Source organism: Balaenoptera borealis (genome assembly GCF_965194805.1).
Source record: "Balaenoptera borealis genome assembly, chromosome: 14".
Classification (NCBI taxonomy): Eukaryota; Metazoa; Chordata; class Mammalia; order Artiodactyla; family Balaenopteridae; genus Balaenoptera; species Balaenoptera borealis.
The window spans coordinates 27315563-27336829 of NC_138875.1; the positions used below are offsets into that span (position 1 = coordinate 27315563).

Below are 21267 nucleotides of genomic sequence, written 5' to 3' on the forward strand. Positions count from 1 at the left end.
GAAGGTTTAATTAGGGGCTGCTTTAGATGCTTGCTTGCCCACACCTCACATCCCTCCTGGCACATCTACAAATGGACGGACTGTCAGCCTCAGCCATGCCCCTGACTCCTCCATGACCTAGTCTACTCTTTGCCCTCTGGACCCAGGTTTACTGGCTTCCTAGACCAGCCTTTTTTTAAAACTCCCAATCCTACTGGAACAAGTAACCAAAGGGGATTCACTTCAGATTCTGGAAATAGAGGATATAAACAACAATGCTATATCTATACACTTAAAAATTTAGACAAGTGACTTCCCTGGTGGTCCAGTGGTTAAGACTCCACGCTTCCAATGCAGGGGACGCGGGTTTGATCCCTGGTTGGGGAACTAAGATCCCACATTCTGCGTGGCGTGGCCAAAAAAAAAAAAAATGTAGATGACGCAGCAGATTTCTAGTTTGTTTTATTTTTTTACAGAACCAACTCTTGGCTTTGTTGATCCTCTCTATTGTATTTATTTTGTTTTATTAATTTTTGCTCATATCTTCATTATTTCCTCCTGCTAGTTTCTTTGGGTTTATTTTGCTCTTCTTTTCCTACCTTTCTGGCATGGATGCTCACTTTACTAACTCCATTTGTGAATAAAAATGGTTTTACTTCTTCCTTTTTAATCTGTATACCTTCTCTTCAGCAGCTTTATTGAGATATAATTCACTTACCGTACAATTCACCCATTTAAAGTGTATATAGGACTTCCCTGGTGGCACAGTGGTTAAGAATCCACCTGCCAATGCAGGGGACATGGGTTCGAGCCCTGGTCTGGGAAGATCCCACATGCCGCGGAGCAACTAAGACTGTATGCCACAACTACTGAAGCCTGCGCACCCTAGAGCCCGCGTGCCACAACTACTGAAGCCCAGGAACATTAGAGCCCGTGAGCCACAACTACTGAGCCCGTGTGCTGTAACTACTGAAGCCCACGTGCCTAGAGCCCGTGCTCCACAACAAGAGAAGCCACTGCAATGAGAAACCCTTGCACTGCAATGAAGAGTAGCCCCTGCTTGCTGCAACTAGAGAAAGTCCCCGCGCAGCAACAAAGACCCAATGCAGCCAATAATAATAATACTACTAATAGCTATCTTTAAAAATATTAAGTGTATATAATTCAATGGTTTTCAATGTATTCACAGACATTTGCAACCATTACTTCAAAAGGAACTCTGTACCCTTTAGCTATTACCCCCTATCCCTCATCCTTCAGTCATCAATTTGCTTTCTATCTCTATATTTCTGGACATTTCATATGAATGGAATCCTACAATATGTGATTTTTTGTGACTGGCTTCTTTCTCTTAGCATATGGTTTCAAGTTTCATCCATGTTGTAGCATGTCTGGGTACTTCATTCCTTTTTATGACTAAATAATATTCCATTGTATGGCTATACCACATCGTTTTGGGCATTCGGATTGTTATGAATAATGCTGCTGCAAACATTCATGCATTAATTTTTGTATGCACATGTGTTTTCATTTCTCTTGGGTATACAGCTGGGAGTTGAGTTGCTGGGTCAGACGGTAACTCGATATTTAGTAATTTGAGACCCTGCCAAACTGTTTTCCAAAATGACTGTACCATATTACCATCCTACCATTAGTGTATGAGGGTTCCAATTTGTCCACATCCTCACCAACACTTGTCATTATCTGTCTCTTTTATTCTATCCATCTTAGTGGGTATGAGATGGTGTCTCACAGAGTTTTTGATTTTTATTTCCCTGATAATTAATGATGTCAAGCATCTTTTCATGTGCTTATTAGGCATTCATATATATCTACACTGGAGAAATGTCTATTCAAATCCCTTACCCATTTTTAATTGGGTTATTTGTCTTTTATTATTGAGCTGTGAGTTTTTATAGATTCTGGATACAAGTCCCTTATCAGACATATCATTTGCAAATATTTCCCCACATTCTGTAGATTGCCTACTCACTTTTTTTTTTTCCTACTCACTTTCTTAATGGTGTCCTTTGAAACACAGAAGTTTTCAATTTTCATAAAGTCCAATTTCACTATTTTTTTCTTTTGTTGCTTGTGCTTTTGGCTTCATATCTAAGAATCCTTTGTCATATCCAAGATCGTGACTTGTCTCTAACTTTTCTTCTAAGAGTTTTATAGTTTTAGCTCATATTGAAGGTTTTGATTCATTTTGAGTTAGTTTCTATATACAGTGTAAGCTAAGGATCCAACTTTATTTTTTGCGTTTGGACATCTAATTGTCCCAGCACCATAAGACTATTCTTTCCCCATTGGATGATTTTGGCTTATCACTATGAAATGTACAACTTTACCTCCTATTCTAACATCTATTTTGATATTACTGTAAACTTTTAGTTACTGTTTACATTATATATATTTTCCATGATTTTACTTTTAATCTACCTGTATCTTTATATTTAAAGTGGGTTGCTTGGGGACAGCATTTAACTGAGTCTTGATTTTTTTATTCAAGCTGACAATCTCTGCTTCTTAATTGGAGTATTTAAATCATTTGCAGTTAATGCAATTATTGATATGGTTGTATGTAAATCTATCATCTTGTTTTCTATTTGTCTCATCTTTTCCTTTTTTTTCATTTCCTGTCTTCTTTTGGACTGAGCATTTTTTATGATTCCATGCTAACTCCACAATTGATGTATTAGCTATACCTCTGTTTTCATTTTATAGCTATTGTTGTAGGGCAGGAGTTGGCAAATACTGTCTGTGAGCCAAATCTGGCTTTCCTCTGTCTTTATTTATTTATTTATTTATTTAGGCTGCACCGGGTCTTAGTTGCGGCATGTAGACTTCTTAGTTGTGGCAAGCAGACTCTTAGTTGTGGCATGCATGCAGGATCTAGTTCGTCAACCAGGGATCAAACCCAGGCCCCCTGCATTGGCATGGAGCCTTACCTATTGGACCACCAGAGAAGTCCCTCTTTTTTGATTCTTATATTGTACACTTTTTGCTCTCCTTTTTCTTTGAACATAAGTTTCAAAAGCTACCTTTGTCAACTAACTACTGCAGCTAACAACCAGCCCCAAACTTAAAATAAGCTTCAAACAACAATCATTTCTTATTTCTCATGATTCTAAGGGTTGACTCTGTTGGCTTCTAGCCTGGGTCGGTGTGGTTGATCTCTGCAGTCTGCTAGTGGCTCCAGTGGGGCTGGACAGTATAAGAAGGACTCATTCACATATTTGGTAGTTGGCAGCCTGTTTGGTCTTGGGGTGGGAACAGGGCTCAGCTGGAATTACCTGTCTCAGCTCATCCTCCAATAGTCCAGGCTTCTTTACATGGTAGTCTCAGAATTCTAGAGCAGTAAGAGACGGCAAGCTCCTTGCAAAACCATTTTTGTTTTGTTTCTTAATTTATTTTATTTATTTGGCTGCATCGGGTCTTAGTTGTGGTGCACAGGTTCTTTGTTGCGGTGTGTGGGCTCCTCTCTAGTTGTGGCGCACAGGCTTAACTGCCCTACGGCATGTGGGATCTTAGTTCCCCGACCAGGAATCAAATCCGTATCCCCTGAATTGGAAGGTGGTTCTTAAACACTGGACTACCAGGGAAGTCCCACACAACCAGTTTTTAATCCTCTGTTTTTCTCATATGTGCTAGATATAGACTCCACCTCTCAATGGGAGAAGTAGCAAGGTCACAGTACGAAGGGTGAGTGCACAGGGATGGGAAGAATTATGGTGGTTATTTCCACAGTCAACCTACCAAGTTACCTTACCAAAAGCACTGCAATTAAGTTAAAAGACAAACGACAAACTTGGAAAATATTTATAATTCAAATATAGCTAACACACCAGGAGCTGTCTTAAAAAGTTAAGAAAAAGATCAAACCACCATACTTAAATGCCTAAAGGAAATGGACAGTCTCCAAAAAAGGAAATACAAATGTCTTTAGCCACATATTTGTGGAAAAGGAGAGGAGGGACATTTTTAAGGTCAATTAGATAATCTTTAAAAAACTAATTGCTTCTTGATCCCATGGTACAAAATTTTTTGAAGTCCAAAAAGCTACATAGTGAAAAATCTCTCTTCTTCTCTACACTACATTTGTCATGGTTTGATTTTATTTATGAAAGATTTTGCCATACAGGAAGTTTTAGTATTTCAAAATTTTCAAACATTTCAATCGTTTTTTTATGGCTCCTGGATTTGTCATAAGTTTCTGACTCTGTGATTATTTAAAAATCAAAACATTAAAACTCCTCCATGATTTCTTTTACTAACTGTTTTTTTTTAATATTTAAATCTTTGATCCCTTGAAATTACCCTGATACAAGGGGTGAAGTACAGATCTAGCACCATATGTTGAATTATCTATCTCTCTACTACTGATTTAAAAGGTCATCTTTTTCATAAACCAAATTCCTGCATATATTAACATTTGGACGTAGGCAGGTAAGCTGATCGGGGGTGTGGGAGAAACATAAGTTCTCTGAAGTTGCAGAACCTTTCCCTTTCACTTAGCTGACCTAGTGAGCAACTGCAGGACAACGGTCACAGTGTTCACCTAAGAGAACTACTGAAGGACATTTAACCACCAACAACATAGAAAACCAATGTTTTTTCATATGAAAACTATGTATTTGAGCATAAAAATTTAATACACAATCAGAAACCACCATTCTATCAATAAGGACATTATTATCTCATCTAAGAACACAGAAATTAAGTTATAAGGAATGCCATGAGGAAATAATTCTTTAAAGTCCTATTCATTTTACTTTGTTAAGAAAGATGAAATTTATTTGGCTCTGGTCACAGTTCCATCATGTTTACTTTCTTTGTAAGTTCAGCTTCAACAGTATCCTAAAGGAAGAAAGAAACACCATAAATATTATAAATAAGGACATAAAGAAGGTGCTCTAACTTCTATTGTTATTTAAAATAAGGGAAGCAAAAAGGAAAAACACTGAAACAGAAACTCTTTAAAATACCATTACAAAATATTAAATATTCTTTGAGATAGTCCCCTTGCTTTTATAACTCCCCACTTCCCACACCCCAAAAGTTTTCAGACTCCTGATGCTATTAAACATTAAAAGGTGGGGGGGAACCTTTAGAGAGGTGAATGACTGCAGTGATACTTGAATAGATTTTTCTGACCTTTACTCCTTAAGCAACATACTTCTGCAATGTCTCTCACATCACTCTTTTCCAATCGCATTGCCACTGTTCTCATTACTTCTCATCTGGCCTAAACAGGCCAACTAGTTTCTGCAATTTTCTTTTTCCCTCCTCCTATCCACCCTATACACTGATTCCAGAAAAATCTTCTTAAACAACTGGCCTGATCAAAAAGCATAACCTTTATCATATTTCTCTTTAGCTTAAAAAACAAGGTAACACAGAGCAACTTTCAGTGGTCCCCTACAGCCTCCAAGAACAGCCTTCTTTATATTTAAGGTCCTTCATCTCATAAACCAATTGACCGTCTTCAGCTCTATCTTCCACTGCATACTCCTAAGCAGCTGGACTGCTTCACTTGCCAAAGCTTGGAAAAGTCCTCCATTTTTCAGCTCTTATGCTTTTGTTAATTCCTTCTGCCTAGAATATTCTATGTCTCTCAACCCTCCTTTTCCATCCAGGAAAATCTATATAAAATTTTAAAAGACCACTATGTATTTTTTATGAAAAGAAAAGATACGTATATGCCAAAAAAGTATTAAAAGATGCGTGGTAATGATACACAGCAAGTCTGGGACTGTGGCTCACCTCTGAGTAGAAAGGAAAGAAGGAGGAGGAAGGGAGCTTTAGCTATGCCAGCATTTATTTTTTAAAAATCGGAAGGAAAAAATGGAACTACTCACCAATTCTCGCTTTGCTTCTTCAATTTTCACCTGAGCAAGAGATGGATTCTTTTAAAGGAAAATAAAATAAGGAAAGGTTATGTTGCCTCAGCTAGGATGCAAGGGGAAAAAGAATATAACAATCCTTTTCAAAAGGCAAAAAACGTTGTAGAAAGTATATCCAAGGTACATACAATACTAAAATTCAGCACAGACTTTATTTATTTATTTTTAAAATATTTATTTATTTGGCTGCACCGGGTCTTAGTTGTGGCATGTGGGGTCTTTAGCTGCAGAATGCGAACTCTTAGTTGTGGCTTGTGGGATCTAGTTCTCTGACCAGGGATCGAACCCGAGCCCCCTGCACTGGGAGCACGGAGTCTTAGCCACTGGACCACCAGGGAAGTCCTTCAGCATAGATTTTAAATCCTTAAACATGGACCCAGTATTTTCATGATCATTTAGTGCCCTTGGGGAAAGGTGGAAAAGAGGAACATTTTTTTTTTTTTAATTATAAAAATAATTACCGGCATTAAATCTAAATAGGACTCCAATTTTTTCTTCAAAGGTATAGTCTGTCGTCTTAGTTCTGCCAATTTCTGGGGGGTGAAAAAAACACAGAGTAATAGAAATATTCACAATGCAACTAAACCCTGTCTATTTCTGAAATAAAACATGACAAAGCATTAACATTAGGATAGTTTAAATAATGTATCAAATAAAGAGCTTCAAAGATAAATGGATAACAAATGGAAACAATCCTTAGAAGATGCTAAAATAGGAAACTTATACTCCCATTTATTAAGAATAAGATTTAAGTATGCTGCCTAGTAATACAAAATAATGTAATTAAGAGGAATCAGAACATCAGGGAATAATTAAGAGTCTCAAATACATACTTATGAATTACCAATTTTAAATTCCAAAAATCAAACTACCAAAAAATCTAAAGAAAAAAAAGTAAAACAAAACCTTCCATTTCTCCCTCTTCCCATGAAAATAGATAAAACCCTTATACAATCTAAAACCCCAGAATTGCATTCTACAAGGGTATGGGACCTGCGTTTTACTGAAAGAGAAGAAAGAGGAGGACCTAGGTGGTTAGCACATAGTACCTCAATACATTCATTCAATAAATAAATCAATAACATATAACTGACTCCAGCAAAGAGTTTCTAGCATATAGTAATAAGTAAAGGAAACCAAACAAATGGAAGAATATATATAGATAAACAAGTAATAAAGATATAAATACTGGTGAACATAAAGTACAGCGGTAAAGGAAAATAAATCAGGTCAATAGTGAATAAAGCACTATAAAAAGAAACAAATGAAAAAGCAGATTGTGCACTAACATTTTAAAGAAAGTTAAATTGGGTTAAAGTAAGCGTACCTCTGAAAGTGCTACCAGTGACTGATGAGACAGAGAAGCATCCATTCCTCTGGCTGAAAGTCGCTCCTACAATTACAAAAAAGGGAGTTCAGTTTAAAAAATTATTTTACAAGTGACCCTCATGAAATATTTTCAATATATAACACAGCAGAGAAGCTATAAATCATAGATGAAGGACTACACCTGCTCCTAAGCACTTTTATGTTGCATGCGAGTCATTTCAGACAGAGATTTGTGACAAGATGGGTGCAGTGCTTAAGAGCCTGAGCTTCGCGGCCTGGCAGCCTGCATTTGAATTGGGATCTGCTGTTAAGTAGCTGTGTAACCTTGGGCAAGTTACCCACCTTCTCTGCAGTTCCCTGGTCATAAAAAGGGAATAACAATACTGCCTAGTTCTGAGGATGAAAGTTGAAAATAAGTCTGAAGAGAGCTAAATATATTCAGTCCTTCATACAAACCTCTGCAGCTCTAATTCCAGACCTGAACTCCTCTGACTTGGCTTTTAGGAAGTCCATGTTCTGAAGACGACTGTCAACTTTGGCCCTTTCCATAGACAGATGCAACTCTGCCTTCTTGAGATCCCTTTAAAAAATGAAGTTGAGAACATTTTCTTCTCAGTGAAATTATTATTAAAAGGAAGCTCTACTCCTTTTTCGATTCAACTCTGGATTAGTCAAGAGTATCAAGAGGAGATAACACACTTGCTGGATTTTCTACCATAAATTTTATATCCCAGACTGGCTACCATGCATTCTTCTAGGTCATCTTTCCCTCCATGTTGCCATCTGGGATTTTTCTCAAGGAATACTAAATAATTTTAAGATTAATCTATGCCAGTTATTCTTGGAGAAAGTAGATCTGCTGCTCAAAAAAGTGACTTAACAGATCCTAAAGTCAATTTGAACTATGGAGGTCCCAAAGGCCTCTCTCCTAAATGTGACATGACACAGTGCTTTGCATATACATAGTCAATATTTGTTGGATAAATTTACACACCAGTAAATTACTTGTGCATACACATACTCCTGATCCACAGCATCTAATCTCTGGGGCTACAGAGACCTAAAGAAGGTCCAAAGCATCAAGAGGGATACCAGAGTTCTAGTAAGAAAGAGCAACAAAATATAACATGACATTAAGTTGCACCATAGTTTATAAGTAAAAAAAAAAATTCACATACATTTTGAAAATTATAAACAGGTTATTTGTAAAACAGAGAGAAAAAAGAAACTGTATAAAGTAAAAGGTAAAAATATGTACTCAACCACTCCTACCTTCACCCAAGTCATTTTCTACTTAAAAAAAACATTTTATCTTCCCATTTCCTAATGTGCTGTTTTAAATCATATCTATCGCCAAAACTAATGTCCTGTTACTGCCTTTATAATAAAAATTGTCACCACTTCCAACTCAATTACTTACTCTTGTAGACATTTTTCTAATACTAAAGTTGCAGTTAGATTTTTCTCAAGTTTTGCCAATTCAAGCTTGATTTCTTCGTTTTTGGATTTGGTGCAAAAAAGATCAGAGGTCAAATCATTCACTGCAGGGATAAAACTAAAAGAAGAATCTAGTCACGTAAATGGACATTAAGGACAATAATTACAATTATTCCTCATTTCTAAAAATGATTTTATTTCTATGTGGATTCTTCTTTAACCATGCTGTTTCATACCTCTATACTATTTTACACGCGGTTCTCACTGTCTGGAATAACCTTCTTCAGCTGGCAAATTTCCATTTGCCCTTCAAAACTCAAATAAGATTTACTCCCATTCTGGAATTCACTACTCCTTTCTCTGTGCTTCCTAGCTACAGCTTGTACATTACTGTAGTGTTGCAGCTGTCATACTATGTTATAATTTTACATGTCCATCTCCTTTAATTTACCATGAGCAGAGACTGTACTTGCTGGCATTCATTATTCTATTCATTTCTGCTTCCCCAGTGCCTATATGTATAGCTATACATATATATATATATATATACATACACACACACACACATATATATATTTACACATATATATAGGGAGGGAGGAAGGGAGAGGGAGAGAGGTAGTTACATAAAGAGTTATATATATTATATGCCTAGGATATAATTAGTATTTGGTGTCTGCTGAATTGACTTAATTCAAGTCTAGATTTCTGCTGCCATACGGCCTACATGATCTTATATCTAAAACTCTACTGAAGTGTGTGTGTGTGTGTATATATATATATATATATATATATATATTTATATATTTATATATTTATATATATATTTATTTATATATATATTTATATATTTATAGATATTCCAAGCTCTTATATTAGCAGTTAAGCAGAATGGCCATACAATTCTCTGATTATAAGTTGTAGTGGTAGTCCTAGCTAAGATGCAGCCAACAGTGATAGTCCTATGGACTGTTGAGTCAGACCGGGTTTGAATCCCAACTCTGCCATTTACTAGCTCAGAGAAATTATTTAACCCACCTCTCCTGAGCCTCAGTTTCCTCTTAAGGTTGTTAGAAGGATAATGTCGTTATATAGGTGAAATGCCTGTCACAAAGAATTGAAGGTCTTTAACCTACTCTATCCAATAGGGTAGGGACATGACCAAAAATCACTACTCTACGCTCAACCAGATGATTTAGCCTACTGCTCTTTTTACTGTTTATAGGGAATGATGTGATACCTAAACCCTTTTCAAATATACATGAGAACCAGCCTTCACAAACCTAATCCTGAAAGAAGAAAACACTAAAATTTAACCAATACCAAGTTTATCTGAAGTAATTATACATACTCACTAGCAATGATAAGGAGTTAACTAAATTCAGTATTTCTGCATACACTGCTAATTTCCTATACAGAATCACCCTGAGAAACAAAAGCTGTTTAGGTCAAGACCTTACAGTGTATATGACTGCAGAAATTAAAATTGGCACAAGAATTACCTAGCTAGTGAGGTATCCTTTGTTTCAAGGGCCACAGCACTGTCAACCAAAGCATTCAGATACCTGGAACCAGTGCTAGAGAGATTGGCAGGGGAAAAATTCACACTCTCCAGGAGAAGGTCTTGAAGATGCTTGGCTGAAAAGATATAAGAGTTTTATGGTGACTAAGATCTTTGTTTTGCTTTAATTTTTGACAGCTTTACTGCAGTCTTTCACATAACATAATCCACTCACCTAAAGTATTTTAGAACATTTTCATCACCCCAAAAAGAAATCCCACACTCCTCAGTCATTATTTTCCAGCTACCCAACCCATGAAGCCCTAGCAACCACTAACCTACATTTTGTCTCTATTCATTTGCCTAATTTGGACATTTCATATAAATGGTATCACATAATATGTGATCCTCTGTGACTGGCTTCTTTCACTTAGCATAATGGCTTCAAGGTTCATCCGTTCTGTAGCAGGTATCAGTCAGTACTTCATCCCTTTTTATGGAAGAATAATATTCCATTGTATAGATTTACCATATTTTATTTATCCATTCATCCATTGATGAACATTTGGATTGCTCCCACATTTTGGCTATTATGAATAATGTTGCTATAAACATTCACGTATGGGTTTTTACATAAACGTATGTTTCCATTTCTCTTGGGTATATAACTAGGAGTGAAACTGCTGGTCATATGGTAACTCTATGTTTAACTATTTGAAGAATTGCTAGACTGTTTTCCAAAGCTACTGATTTTTACATTCCTGCCAGAAATGTATGAAGGTTCCAATTTCTCCACATTGTCATCTTCACCAACAGCTGTATTATTTATTTATTTTGCACAGTGATCATTCATAAAACTGAATAATGATCAATAAAATGATAATCCAAGACCTTGTCTTTTTGATTATAGCCATCCTTGTAGGTGTGAAGTGGAATGTGGTTTTGATTTGCATTTCCCTGATGGCTAATGATGCTGTGCTTGCTGGCCATTGGTATATCTTCTTGGGAGAAATGTATATTCATATTCCTTAACCTTTTTTTTGGCCGCAGCTTATGAGATCCTAGTTCCTTGACCAGGGATAGAACCTGGGCCCCTGCAGTGGAAGCGTGGGGTCCTAATCACTGGACTGCCAGGGAATTCCCTCCCTTATCCATTTTTAACTGGGTTGTCTCTTTATTATTCAGTTGTAAGAATTCTTCATTTATTGTAGATATAAGTCCCTTAACAGATATACAATTTGCAAATATTTTCTCCCACTCTGTGGGCTGTCTTTTCATCTACTTGATGGTGTCCTTTGAGGACAAAAGTTTTTAATTCTGATGATGTCCAATTTACCTACTTTTCTTTTGTTGCTTGTGTTTTTGGTATCATAGCTAAGAAACCATTGCCAAATCCAAAGTCATGAAGATATACACAGATGTTGTCTTCTGAGTTTTAGATTCAGCTCTTACTTTTAGGTTTTTCATTCATTTTGAGTTAATTCTTATATATGTTATGAGGCAGGGTCCAATTTCATTCTTATACATGTGGATATCCACCTATCCCAGCACTGTTCACTGAAAAGGCTATTCTTTCCTCCATTAAATTGTCTTGTCATCTTTGCCAAAAATCAAACCACCAGGAGTCTGACTTCCAACATAACAGTGTGAAGAGCTCTGCTCACCTACACTCCAGTGAAACTGGTGAAAATTGTAAAAAAAACCCAAAAAGCAAAACAAAAAAAACCCCAAAACAAAACACAACCATTTAAAGCTTCTGGAAATGCTCCTAAGGACAAACAGCAAATGAAGAAACATCTGTTCAAGAAAATCTATTAAAATTCAGCAAGGGGGCTTCCCCAGTGGCACAGTGGTTAAGAATCCGCCTGCCAATGCAGTGGACATGGGTTCGAGCCCTGGTCTGGGAAGATCCCACATGCCACGGAGCAACTAAGCCTGTGCGCCACAACTACTGAGCCTGCACTCTAGAGCCTGCGAGCCACAACTACTGAGCCCGTGCACCTAGAGCCCGTGCTCCGCAACAAGAGAAGCCACTGCAATGAGAAGCCCGTGCACTGCAACGAAGACTAGCCCCCGCTCACAGCAATTAGAGAAAGCCCGTGAGCAGCAACAAAGACCCAACACAGCCAAAAATAAATAAATAAATAAATAAATAAATAAATAAATAAATACATTTATTAAAAAAAGAAGACAAGGAGAAAATCTTGAAAACAGCAAAAGAAAAATGACATATACTAGGAAACCTCAGTAAGATTAACAGTCAACTTCTTGACAGAAACAACGGAGACCAAAAGGCAACAGGATAACATGTTCAAAGTGCTCAAAGAGCAAACTGTCAAGCAAGAATCCTACACGTAGCAAAGCTTTCTTTCAAAAATAAATGCAAAATAAAGACTCCCAGATAGACAAAAACTGAGAGAATTTCATTGTCACCAGACCCAACTTATAAGAAATATTAAAGGAAGTTCTGCAGGCTTAAAGCAAGTGACCCCAAACAGTAATTCAAATGCGCACTAAAAGCAATGAATTATCAGTAAAGGTACATGCAGAATTATAAAGAGCATACATGTATTTTTTTCTTCGTTTTTCTCTTAACTGACTTAAAAAGCAACTGGATAAAATATATTTATATAAGGTATTGCTGGGTTATAGAAATGTAATATATATGTTAAAAACAGCACAAAGGATGTGGTGGTAGTAAAGGTGTAAAGGGCTAAGGAAATGACTACAGATGGTTAAGTAATAATATAACAGTATACTGTTGAGTCCATATTATTAGATGTAATATGTGTAACAATAATACCACAAAAGGGGGGAAAAGAGGAACAGAACTACATAGGAGCAACATTTCTCTATCTCACTGGAATTAAGCTAGTACAAATATGAAGCTGAGCTGATATGATTTATTTGCAAACCTCAGAGCAACACTAAAAAGAACTGAAAAAAAAGAAGTAAAAAATCACTGAAGAAATTTAAATGTTACATTAGAAAATATTTACTTAATGCAAAAGAATGTGATAAAGGAAAAATAGTGAAACAAAAAAAGATGTAATATATAGAAAATGAAAAGTAAATTGGCAGATATAAATACAACTATATCAATAATAACATTAAATGAGAATGAATTAAACAATCCAACCCAAAGGCAGAGATTATAAGACTGAAAAAAACAACAGGATCCAACTACATGCTGTCTACAGGAGACATACTTCAGATTCAAAGATACAAATTCAGGCATAACTCAGAGATACTGGGGTTCCAGAACACCGCAATAAAGCAAATATTGCAATAGAGAGAGTCATGTGAATTTTTTGGTTTCCCAGGACATATAAAAGTTATGTTTATATTATACTGTAGTCTATTAAGTGTGCAATAGCATTATGTCTAGAAAAACAATGTACAAACCTTAATTTAAAAATACCTTATTGCTAAAAAATGATAACCACATCTGAGTCTTCAGTGAGTCATAAACTTTTTGCTGGTGGAGGGTCTTGCCTCGATGTTGATGGCTGCTGACTGATCAAGGTGATGGTTGCTGAAGGCTGGGCAATTCTGTGCAAATTCTTAAAATAGGACAACAGAGTTCGCCACATTGATTGACTTTTCCTTTCACAGATGATTTCCCTGTAGCATGCGATGCTGTTTGACAGCATTCTACCCAAGAACTCCTTTCAAAACTGGAGTCAGTCCTCTGAAACCCTGCCACTGCTTTAATCAAGTAAGTTATGTAATATACTAAATCTTTTGTTGTCATTTCAACGATCTTCACAGCATCTTCACCAGAGTAGATTCCTTCTCAAGAAACCACTTTATTTGCTCATCCATCAGAAGCGACTCCTCATCCGTGAAAGTCTTATCATGAGATGGCAGCAATTCAGTCACATCTTTAGGCTGCACTTCTAAGTCTAGTTCTCTTGCTATAGCCACCACACCTGCAGTTACTTCCTCCACTGGAGTCTTGAACCCCTCAAAGTCATCCATGAGGGCTGGAATCAACTTCTTCCAAACTCCTGCTAATGCTGATATTTTCACCTCTTCCCATGAATCACGAATGTTTTCAGTGGCCTCTAGAATGGTGAATTCTTTCCAGAGGTTTTCAATCTACTTTGCCCAGATCCATTAGAGGAATCACTATCTATGCCAGCTATAGCCTTACGAAATGTATTTATTAAAGAATGACTTGAACGTGGAAATGACTCACTGGAGTAGCACTTTTAATATCCTTCAAGAACTCTTCTTTTGCATTCACAACTTGGCTAACTGTCTGGCATAAGAGCCCTATCTTTCAGCCTGTCTTGGTTTCCAACATACCTTCCTCACTAAGCTTCATCATTTCTGGCCTTTGATTTAAAGTGAGAGGCATGTGACTTCCTTTCACCTGAACACTTAGAGGCCATTGTAGGGTTATTAATAGGACTATTTTCAATTTGTTATGTTTCAGGGAATATGGAGGCCCAAGGAGAGTGAGAGAGAAATGGAAAAGTCTGAAATATTGTGAGAATTACCAAAATGTAAGAGATACGAAGTGAGCAAATGCTATTGGAAAAATGATAGATTTGCTCAACACAGGGTTGCTACAAAACTTCAATTTGTAAAAAAAGACCCCACAATATCTGTGAAGTGCAATAGAGCAAAGTGCAATGAAAATAAAGGATGGAAAAAGATATATAATGTGAACAGCAACCACAAGAAAGCTGAAGTGGCTATATTAATATCAGATAAAATAGACTTTTTAACAAAAATGTTACTAGAGATAAACAGGGACAATTTATAATGATAATACCATCACATAATACAAAGTATTCCCCCATTACAATGGAATGAAATTAGAAATTAGAAAGAAATTTGGGAAACTCATAAATATGTGGAATTAAACAACATACTCCCAATAACCAATGGGTCAAAAAGAAATCAAATCCTTTGAGGTGAATGAAAATGAAGACATAACATACCAAAACTTAGGGGATACACCTAAACCAGTGCTTAGAGGGAAATTTATGCCTGTAAATTCCTATGTTAAAAAAGAAGAAAGATCTCAAATCAATAGCCTAAGCTTAAAACATTTAAAAAAGAAGAGCAGACTAAACCTAAAGCAAGCCAAAGGAAAGAAATAATAAAGAACAGAGTGAAAATTAATAAAATAGATTAAAAAAGAAGAAAAAAATCATTAAAACCAAAGGCTAGTTCTTTGAAAAGATCAACATAATTGAAAAACCTTCACCTAGATTTAAAAAAAAAATTTTTTTTTGTATTGGAATATAGTTGATTAATAATGTTGTGTTAGTTTCAGGTGTACAGCAAAGTGATTCAGTTATACATATATAGTACCTATTCTTTTTCAAATTCTTTTCCCATTTAGGTTATTACAGAATATTGAGCAGAGGGACTTCCCTGATGGCACAGTGGTTAAGACTCCACGCTCCCAATGAGGGGGCCCGGGTTCGATCCCTGATTGGGGAACTAAATCCCACATGCATGCCGCAACCAAGAGTTTGCATGCCACAACTAAGGAGTTGGCAAGCCGCAACTAAGGAGCCCACCTGCTGCAACTAAGACTCAACGTGACCAAATAAATAAATAAATATTTAAAAAATTAAAACAATAGCAATAAAATAAACTATAAAGCACACCACTATGAATATCAGGTGACTGTCATTTCCTTAAAAAAATATATATATTGAGCAGAGTTTCCTGTGCTATAAGCTTCACCTAGATTGACTAAGAAGAAAAAAGACTCAAATTACTAGCCTCAGAAGACAGTATATTCCACTGATCTACCTACTTAATAAAAAGGATTATAAAGGAATACTATGAACAATTGTACCCAGAAATTTAGATAACTTAGATGAAATGGACAAATTCCAAAAAGGACACTTACTACTGCATCTAATTCAAGAACAAATAGATAATCTAATAGACCTACAGTAAGCAAAGAGACTGAATTAGTCATCAAAATCTACCCATAAAGAAAAGTTCAGGTCCAGATGGCTTTACCACTGAGTTCTATAGATTACATAAAGAATTAATACCAATTCTTCATCAACTATTCCAAAAAATAGAAAGGAGGGAATACTTCTCAACTGTTTCTGTGAGGCCAATATTATCCTGACACTAAAACCAGAAAAAGACATATTAAAAGGAAAGAAAACTACGGACCACTATCTCTTATAAATATGGATGCAAAAGTTCTCAACAAAATACTAGCAATTGAATCCAGCAACCTATTAAAAAATTATACACCACGAGGACATGGATTTATCTTATGGATAAATGTTGGATTAACATCTGAAAGCCAATTCATGTAACACATCATATCGACAAAATAAAAAACTAAAGTCATATGATCATCTCAATAGACAGAAAAAGCATCTGACAAAATCCAGCACCCTTTCATGATAAGGACACTCAACAAAGTAGGAATAGAAAGAAACTTCCTCAACCGGAAAAAGGGCATCTACAAAAAACCCACAACTCACATTGCACTCAATAGTAAAGACTAGATGCTTTCCCTCTAAGATGAGGAACAAGATAAGGATGTCTACTCTAATAGATGTCTACATCTATTCAACATTTTATTGGAGGTTCTAGCTAGGGAAATTTCACTTAATTTTCCTCCTCAACTGAAGAATTGGCAGCATAAAGAATGAATGGTTTCAATAGTTTCATCTGTATTTGTCACGATTAAAAAGTCTTCATACAAAACTTTTACATCCTTTCCCAATTCCTGAAAATATTTCCAAAATGTTCCAGTCTTACGTGCTGCAAAGAACTGTACTGTGCAGAAATAAAAACTGCATCTAAGAAATCTTTTGCTCAAAAGTCATTCAAGTCCTGGGGGCTATACAGTATCACTACTCAAAATTTAGAATTAGAAACTCTGGAAGCAGGAGTTCCTTAACAGTGTGTATGAATCTATATTTGTTACAAGGTTCCATAAATTTTCTGTTCTCTGCTTGACAGCTTCGCTGTCTAAAAGGAGGAAAAACTTAGAAAAGAGGAGTAAAAATTAAAGTACATGGCAGGGTACTTCCCTGGTGACGCAGTGGTTAAGAATCCACCTGCCAATGCAGGGGACACGGGTTCAATCCCTGGTCCAGGAAGGTCCCACATGCCGCGGAGCAACTAAGCCCATGAGCCACAACTACTGAAGCCCGTGTGCCACAACTACTGAAGCCCGCGTGCCTAGAGCCCGTACTCCACAACAATAGAAGCCACCGCAATGAGAGGCCCACACACCGCAACGAAGAGTAGCCCCCGCTCGCCGCAACTAGAGAAAGCCCGCACTCAGCAACAGAGACCCAACACAGCCAAAAGTAAAAAAATTTTTTAAAAATAAATAAAATAATAAAAATAAATAATCTTAATATCTGAAAAATAAAGAAAAAATAAAGTACATGGGGGGGGTTGGACTTCCCTGGTGGCACAGTGGTTAAGAATCCGCCTGCCAATGCAGGGGACACAGGTTTGAGCCCTGGCCCAGGAAGATCAACGTACCGCGGAGCAACTAAGCCCGTGCGCCACAACTACTGAGCCTGCGCTCAGAGCCGCTTGTTGCTCCACAACAAGAGAAGCCACAGCAATAAGAAGCCCACACACTGCAACGAAGAATAGCCCCCGCTCGATGCAACTAGAGAAAGTCTACCCTCAGCAACGAAGACCCAACGCAGCCAAAAATAAATAAATTAATTAATTAATTTAAAAAAATAATAAAGTACATGGGGACTTCCCTAGTGGTCCAGTGGGTAAGAATCTGCGCTCCCAATGCAGGGGGCCCGGGTTCAATCCCTGGGCAAGGAACTAGATCCCACATGTGTGTGACAACTAAGAGTATGTCGCAACTAAGAAGTCCGCATTCCGCAACTAAGAGCCCACATGCCACAACTAAGACCCGGCGCAGCCTAAATAAATAAATAAATAAATAAATATTAAAAAAAAAATAAAGTACATGATGTGTAGAGTTAAGATATCAATGGTGGCAGGGCTCTTCTGGATACTTTAGTATAGAAAATTGTGTCAAAATTTTGTATATATTACTAGAAACATTTGCTACTTAATATATGCCACCCTAAAAAGTACTCAAGGACAGCCGTGAATAATCTTACTTTTAAAATCATTCGAATTTTCATTACATAATAGTATAGACAAAAAGAAAGTTCTTGCAAAGTAAGATTTTTCTGGACTCAAAGCCCCTTTCTCCATACTGTATTTTAATAACTACTAAAATAAAATCATTTAAAATTTAAACACGTTTAAAGGCATACGGGAGAGTATGACTACACAGGAGCATCACAGGGGAGGTGTTTGGGGGTGACAGAACTATTCTGCATCTTAGCCGTGGGGGTGGTTCTCAGAATCCATGTGTGTTAAAACAGTATACCAAACAAAAAGTCATTTTACGGCATACTAATTTTTTTAAAAGAAAACTGGAAAAATGCACATATGCAATAGATTTACAATATAAATTGCTCTACATTCAAAACAACATATGTAACATATGCCATACACCTGCTTAAGTGTAGGCAAACGTAGATCTCACTTCTTTCCTCTTTTGTACATTCCCAATCTTTATTTTTGTGGTTTGTGTTATAAAGACAATGGATGTGTTGAATACACTTTTTTAAACTACATATGCACAGCAGAAAATTCTCATGCAGTCCCATGAATACATGGCAACAGAGTGATGTGTTCAAGTCACAGTTCATGGCTGCCACCTCAGGTGTCATGATGGCTCATTATGACTAAAGCATGGAGACTGGAAAGAGACCAAAAGATATGTAAGTGAAAAACCACAGGTATCGCATATGTCAGGCTAATAAGTTTAGACTCATCTTTTAGGGGTTACTGTTTCACCATCAGAGTATCAATAAAATATATACTATAATGAAATTTATGATTAAGTTACTATAACAACACAGTGTAAGACAAGTCTGGGTAAAATAAAGAAGCAAAACTGACAAGCAGTCTACACTAAATCAATCTTGTATACTTTAGCGTTAAACAATTTGGTTACCTCTAGTTATTATCTCACTCAAAACTCTGGAATTAATCTCACCTTCTGATTCATATTCCCTTGCTTTCTGTTTCAAGTCCTCTATTACCAGGTAGACATCCCTGTCCCGGACCCTGTTGCGTTCTGAAAGGTGATGCAAAATCTGCGTTGTCCGCGGATTCACCTCATATTGTGGAATGGGATGATCTCCAAATATTTTTTTCAACCAGGCAGCAACCTAACCATTACAAGGGATACAAATTTTATAAGCCTTGTTTTTTGCAATAGCACGAAGAAAATATGGCCAAGAAGTGATCAGTAGCAAACGAAATGCTTTCCATGAATATTCTGGCATCCTAATTCGTCTTTAGGGAGAGAGATACCAGATGTCAGGAAATAAAAAGTGAGCAAGCACAATAAATAAAACTACCAGAAAACAATCTATCCTTTCCCAAAGCTACGAAAGCAGTATAGGCTAATATTTTGCATCACTCGAATAACTTTAAAGCTCAATATGCAGGTGCTAAGGCATTATTACAGTTGCAAAGTCTGAAAAAAGAGTTGTCCTCAACACACCACAAGACCCGCAATGCCAGGAAACTCCTAGAGCTGGGATGCGAGACACTGAAGCAGGTCTAGTGTGAAAATTCTGGTAGAAGCAGCAGTGAACGGCGAGGCTTGGCTGGAAGTTGACTTTGGGTTCAGAAGTCCCCCTCCAGTCTCCAGGGGGAGGTTTCGCACCAGGGGGCTCTCCTCAACCCCTCTCCAAGCCCGAATCCCGGCAGGGAAGGCCGGGAAGGAAGGGAAACTCCCTTTCCAAGGGTGGAGGTGGGGGTGGGGGGCGATAGTCTAAGGGGGGTGGGGCGGGGAGGCTCACAGATCTTGAAGGCGGGACTAAATACGGAACAGCAGAGGAACAAAGTAAAAGTGGTGCGCCTAGGAGATCCGCCGACAGGGCGAGTGTATCAAAGACGTGGTTTCCGGGATGCCGCAAAGCCCCGCTCCCGCCCCATCACCTGCGCCTCTTTCTCCTCCTGCGCTTCCATAGCCGCCACTCCCGCCACTTCTCGAGCAGCTCCTCGCGGGAGAAGCGCCCCGCTTGCTCTGACGACCCCGCCCACACACCGTTGGGCCCGCCCCCTTTGGTGCCCGGGATTTCTGGGAGTTGTAGTTTTTCCTAGGACTCCAGGCGCTGAGAGCTTGGACTAGGCTGGTCCAAGGCTTCAGCACTGCAAGGTTCTCCTCCGTTACCACCTCGCAACTCTCTGCGCTCTCCATGGTATCACCTCCAGGACGAGAACTAAAGCTGCCTAGAACCAGGCTTTATTTTCTTTCTAAATGTGCTGGAGACTTTTAAAACGGTTTACGGTATACAACTGCTGGCACCGGCACTGCCACTCAGCCATTTTTGCATTCATTTCTTGCGTTTCCTAAAGTTCTCTCCTTCCATCACTCTGTAGTTAACGCCATGAGAGGTTCTTTATATTTCTACGGGAATGTATAGTTTTCTCTGTTTTCCTATTTTTGTTTCATTCTCACAGGAATCCTGTAAAATAGATGGACACACATTATTTTACCTATTTTCACATTAAAACCACACACTCAGAGTATATGACTTGACCAAGACGAGGTGGTAGAGCTGGAATCTGACCACAGTGTTCTGACTCCTATTGGGTGTTTCACCCTCCTCAGGTTATACCACGCTGCTGTCCACAACCTCCTGTAGTATATTGTTACATTAGGAAAGGTAGACCATGTACTCAACTTTCTGTGATATGTGGTTTAACATCAAATTGTGGATCACTTAGCACCAAATATCTTTTTCCTAAGTCATATGCCTATTTTAAATGATTAAACTTTTAAATGAAATTTAACTAACTAGCCAGCACCATACTGTATGGCTTTCTTATTCTTTTTTTGTTTGTTTTGGTTAAATATGTATCTGCTCATTAACTAAATTCCAGATAAGTGGGGGAAAAGTTATCTTTTTTTCCCTTTGTCCACTTTCATCACTACAAGTTTTACAAAATATTCCTGAACTTTGTTTTTACAAACCAAAATTTTACCTGTTCCTACACCTAATTTCCAGGAGAACTGTCATATGTACACATGGCTCATCTTGAAAA

At 37.4% G+C, this 21267-nt stretch overlaps 2 protein-coding genes across 3 annotated transcripts in view; one reads left to right on the forward strand and one right to left on the reverse strand.

Moving 5' to 3' along the window:
- LOC309610443 (uncharacterized protein) overlaps nucleotides 1–18093 on the forward strand; it is a gene marked incomplete at its 5' end in the record, with an annotated part of 46261 nt that extends 28168 nt beyond the window's left edge. The window contains one exon of the mRNA XM_082353363.1: nucleotides 13768–18093. Within this exon, the coding sequence (XP_082209489.1) occupies nucleotides 13768–13782 (15 nt within the window). The 3' untranslated portion in view covers nucleotides 13783–18093. The remainder of the gene's footprint in view (nucleotides 1–13767) is intronic.
- On the reverse strand, nucleotides 403–20277 carry HAUS1 (HAUS augmin like complex subunit 1). 2 transcript variants are annotated; one of them, XM_082353360.1, is made up of 9 exons: nucleotides 20158–20277; nucleotides 19205–19379; nucleotides 10154–10289; nucleotides 8635–8769; nucleotides 7671–7794; nucleotides 7213–7278; nucleotides 6347–6418; nucleotides 5841–5888; nucleotides 403–4839 (listed from the first exon to the last, which is right to left on the reverse strand). In XM_082353360.1, the coding sequence occupies exons 1-9, from the start codon at nucleotides 20185–20187 to the stop codon at nucleotides 4789–4791; spliced, it is 837 nt and encodes a 278-aa protein (XP_082209486.1). In that variant the 5' UTR covers nucleotides 20188–20277; the 3' UTR covers nucleotides 403–4788. The 2 variants fall into 2 exon arrangements, with proteins under 2 accessions (XP_082209486.1, XP_082209487.1); XM_082353361.1 differs by lacking the exon at nucleotides 8635–8769.
- Between the last annotated feature and the right edge of the window lie 990 nt (nucleotides 20278–21267).

Excerpts from the sequence above, each read along its gene's own strand:
- HAUS1 (XM_082353360.1), bottom strand. The coding sequence starts at position 20,187 with ATGGAAGCGCAGGAGGAGAAAGAGGCGCAG. Across the intron at positions 10,290-19,204 it reads AAGGGAATATGAATCAGAAG|CCAAGCATCTTCAAGACCTT; the intron begins GTGAGATTAATT and ends ATATCTTTTCAG. Across the intron at positions 7,795-8,634 it reads TTAGAAAAATGTCTACAAGA|GGATCTCAAGAAGGCAGAGT; the intron begins GTAAGTAATTGA and ends CATTTTTTAAAG.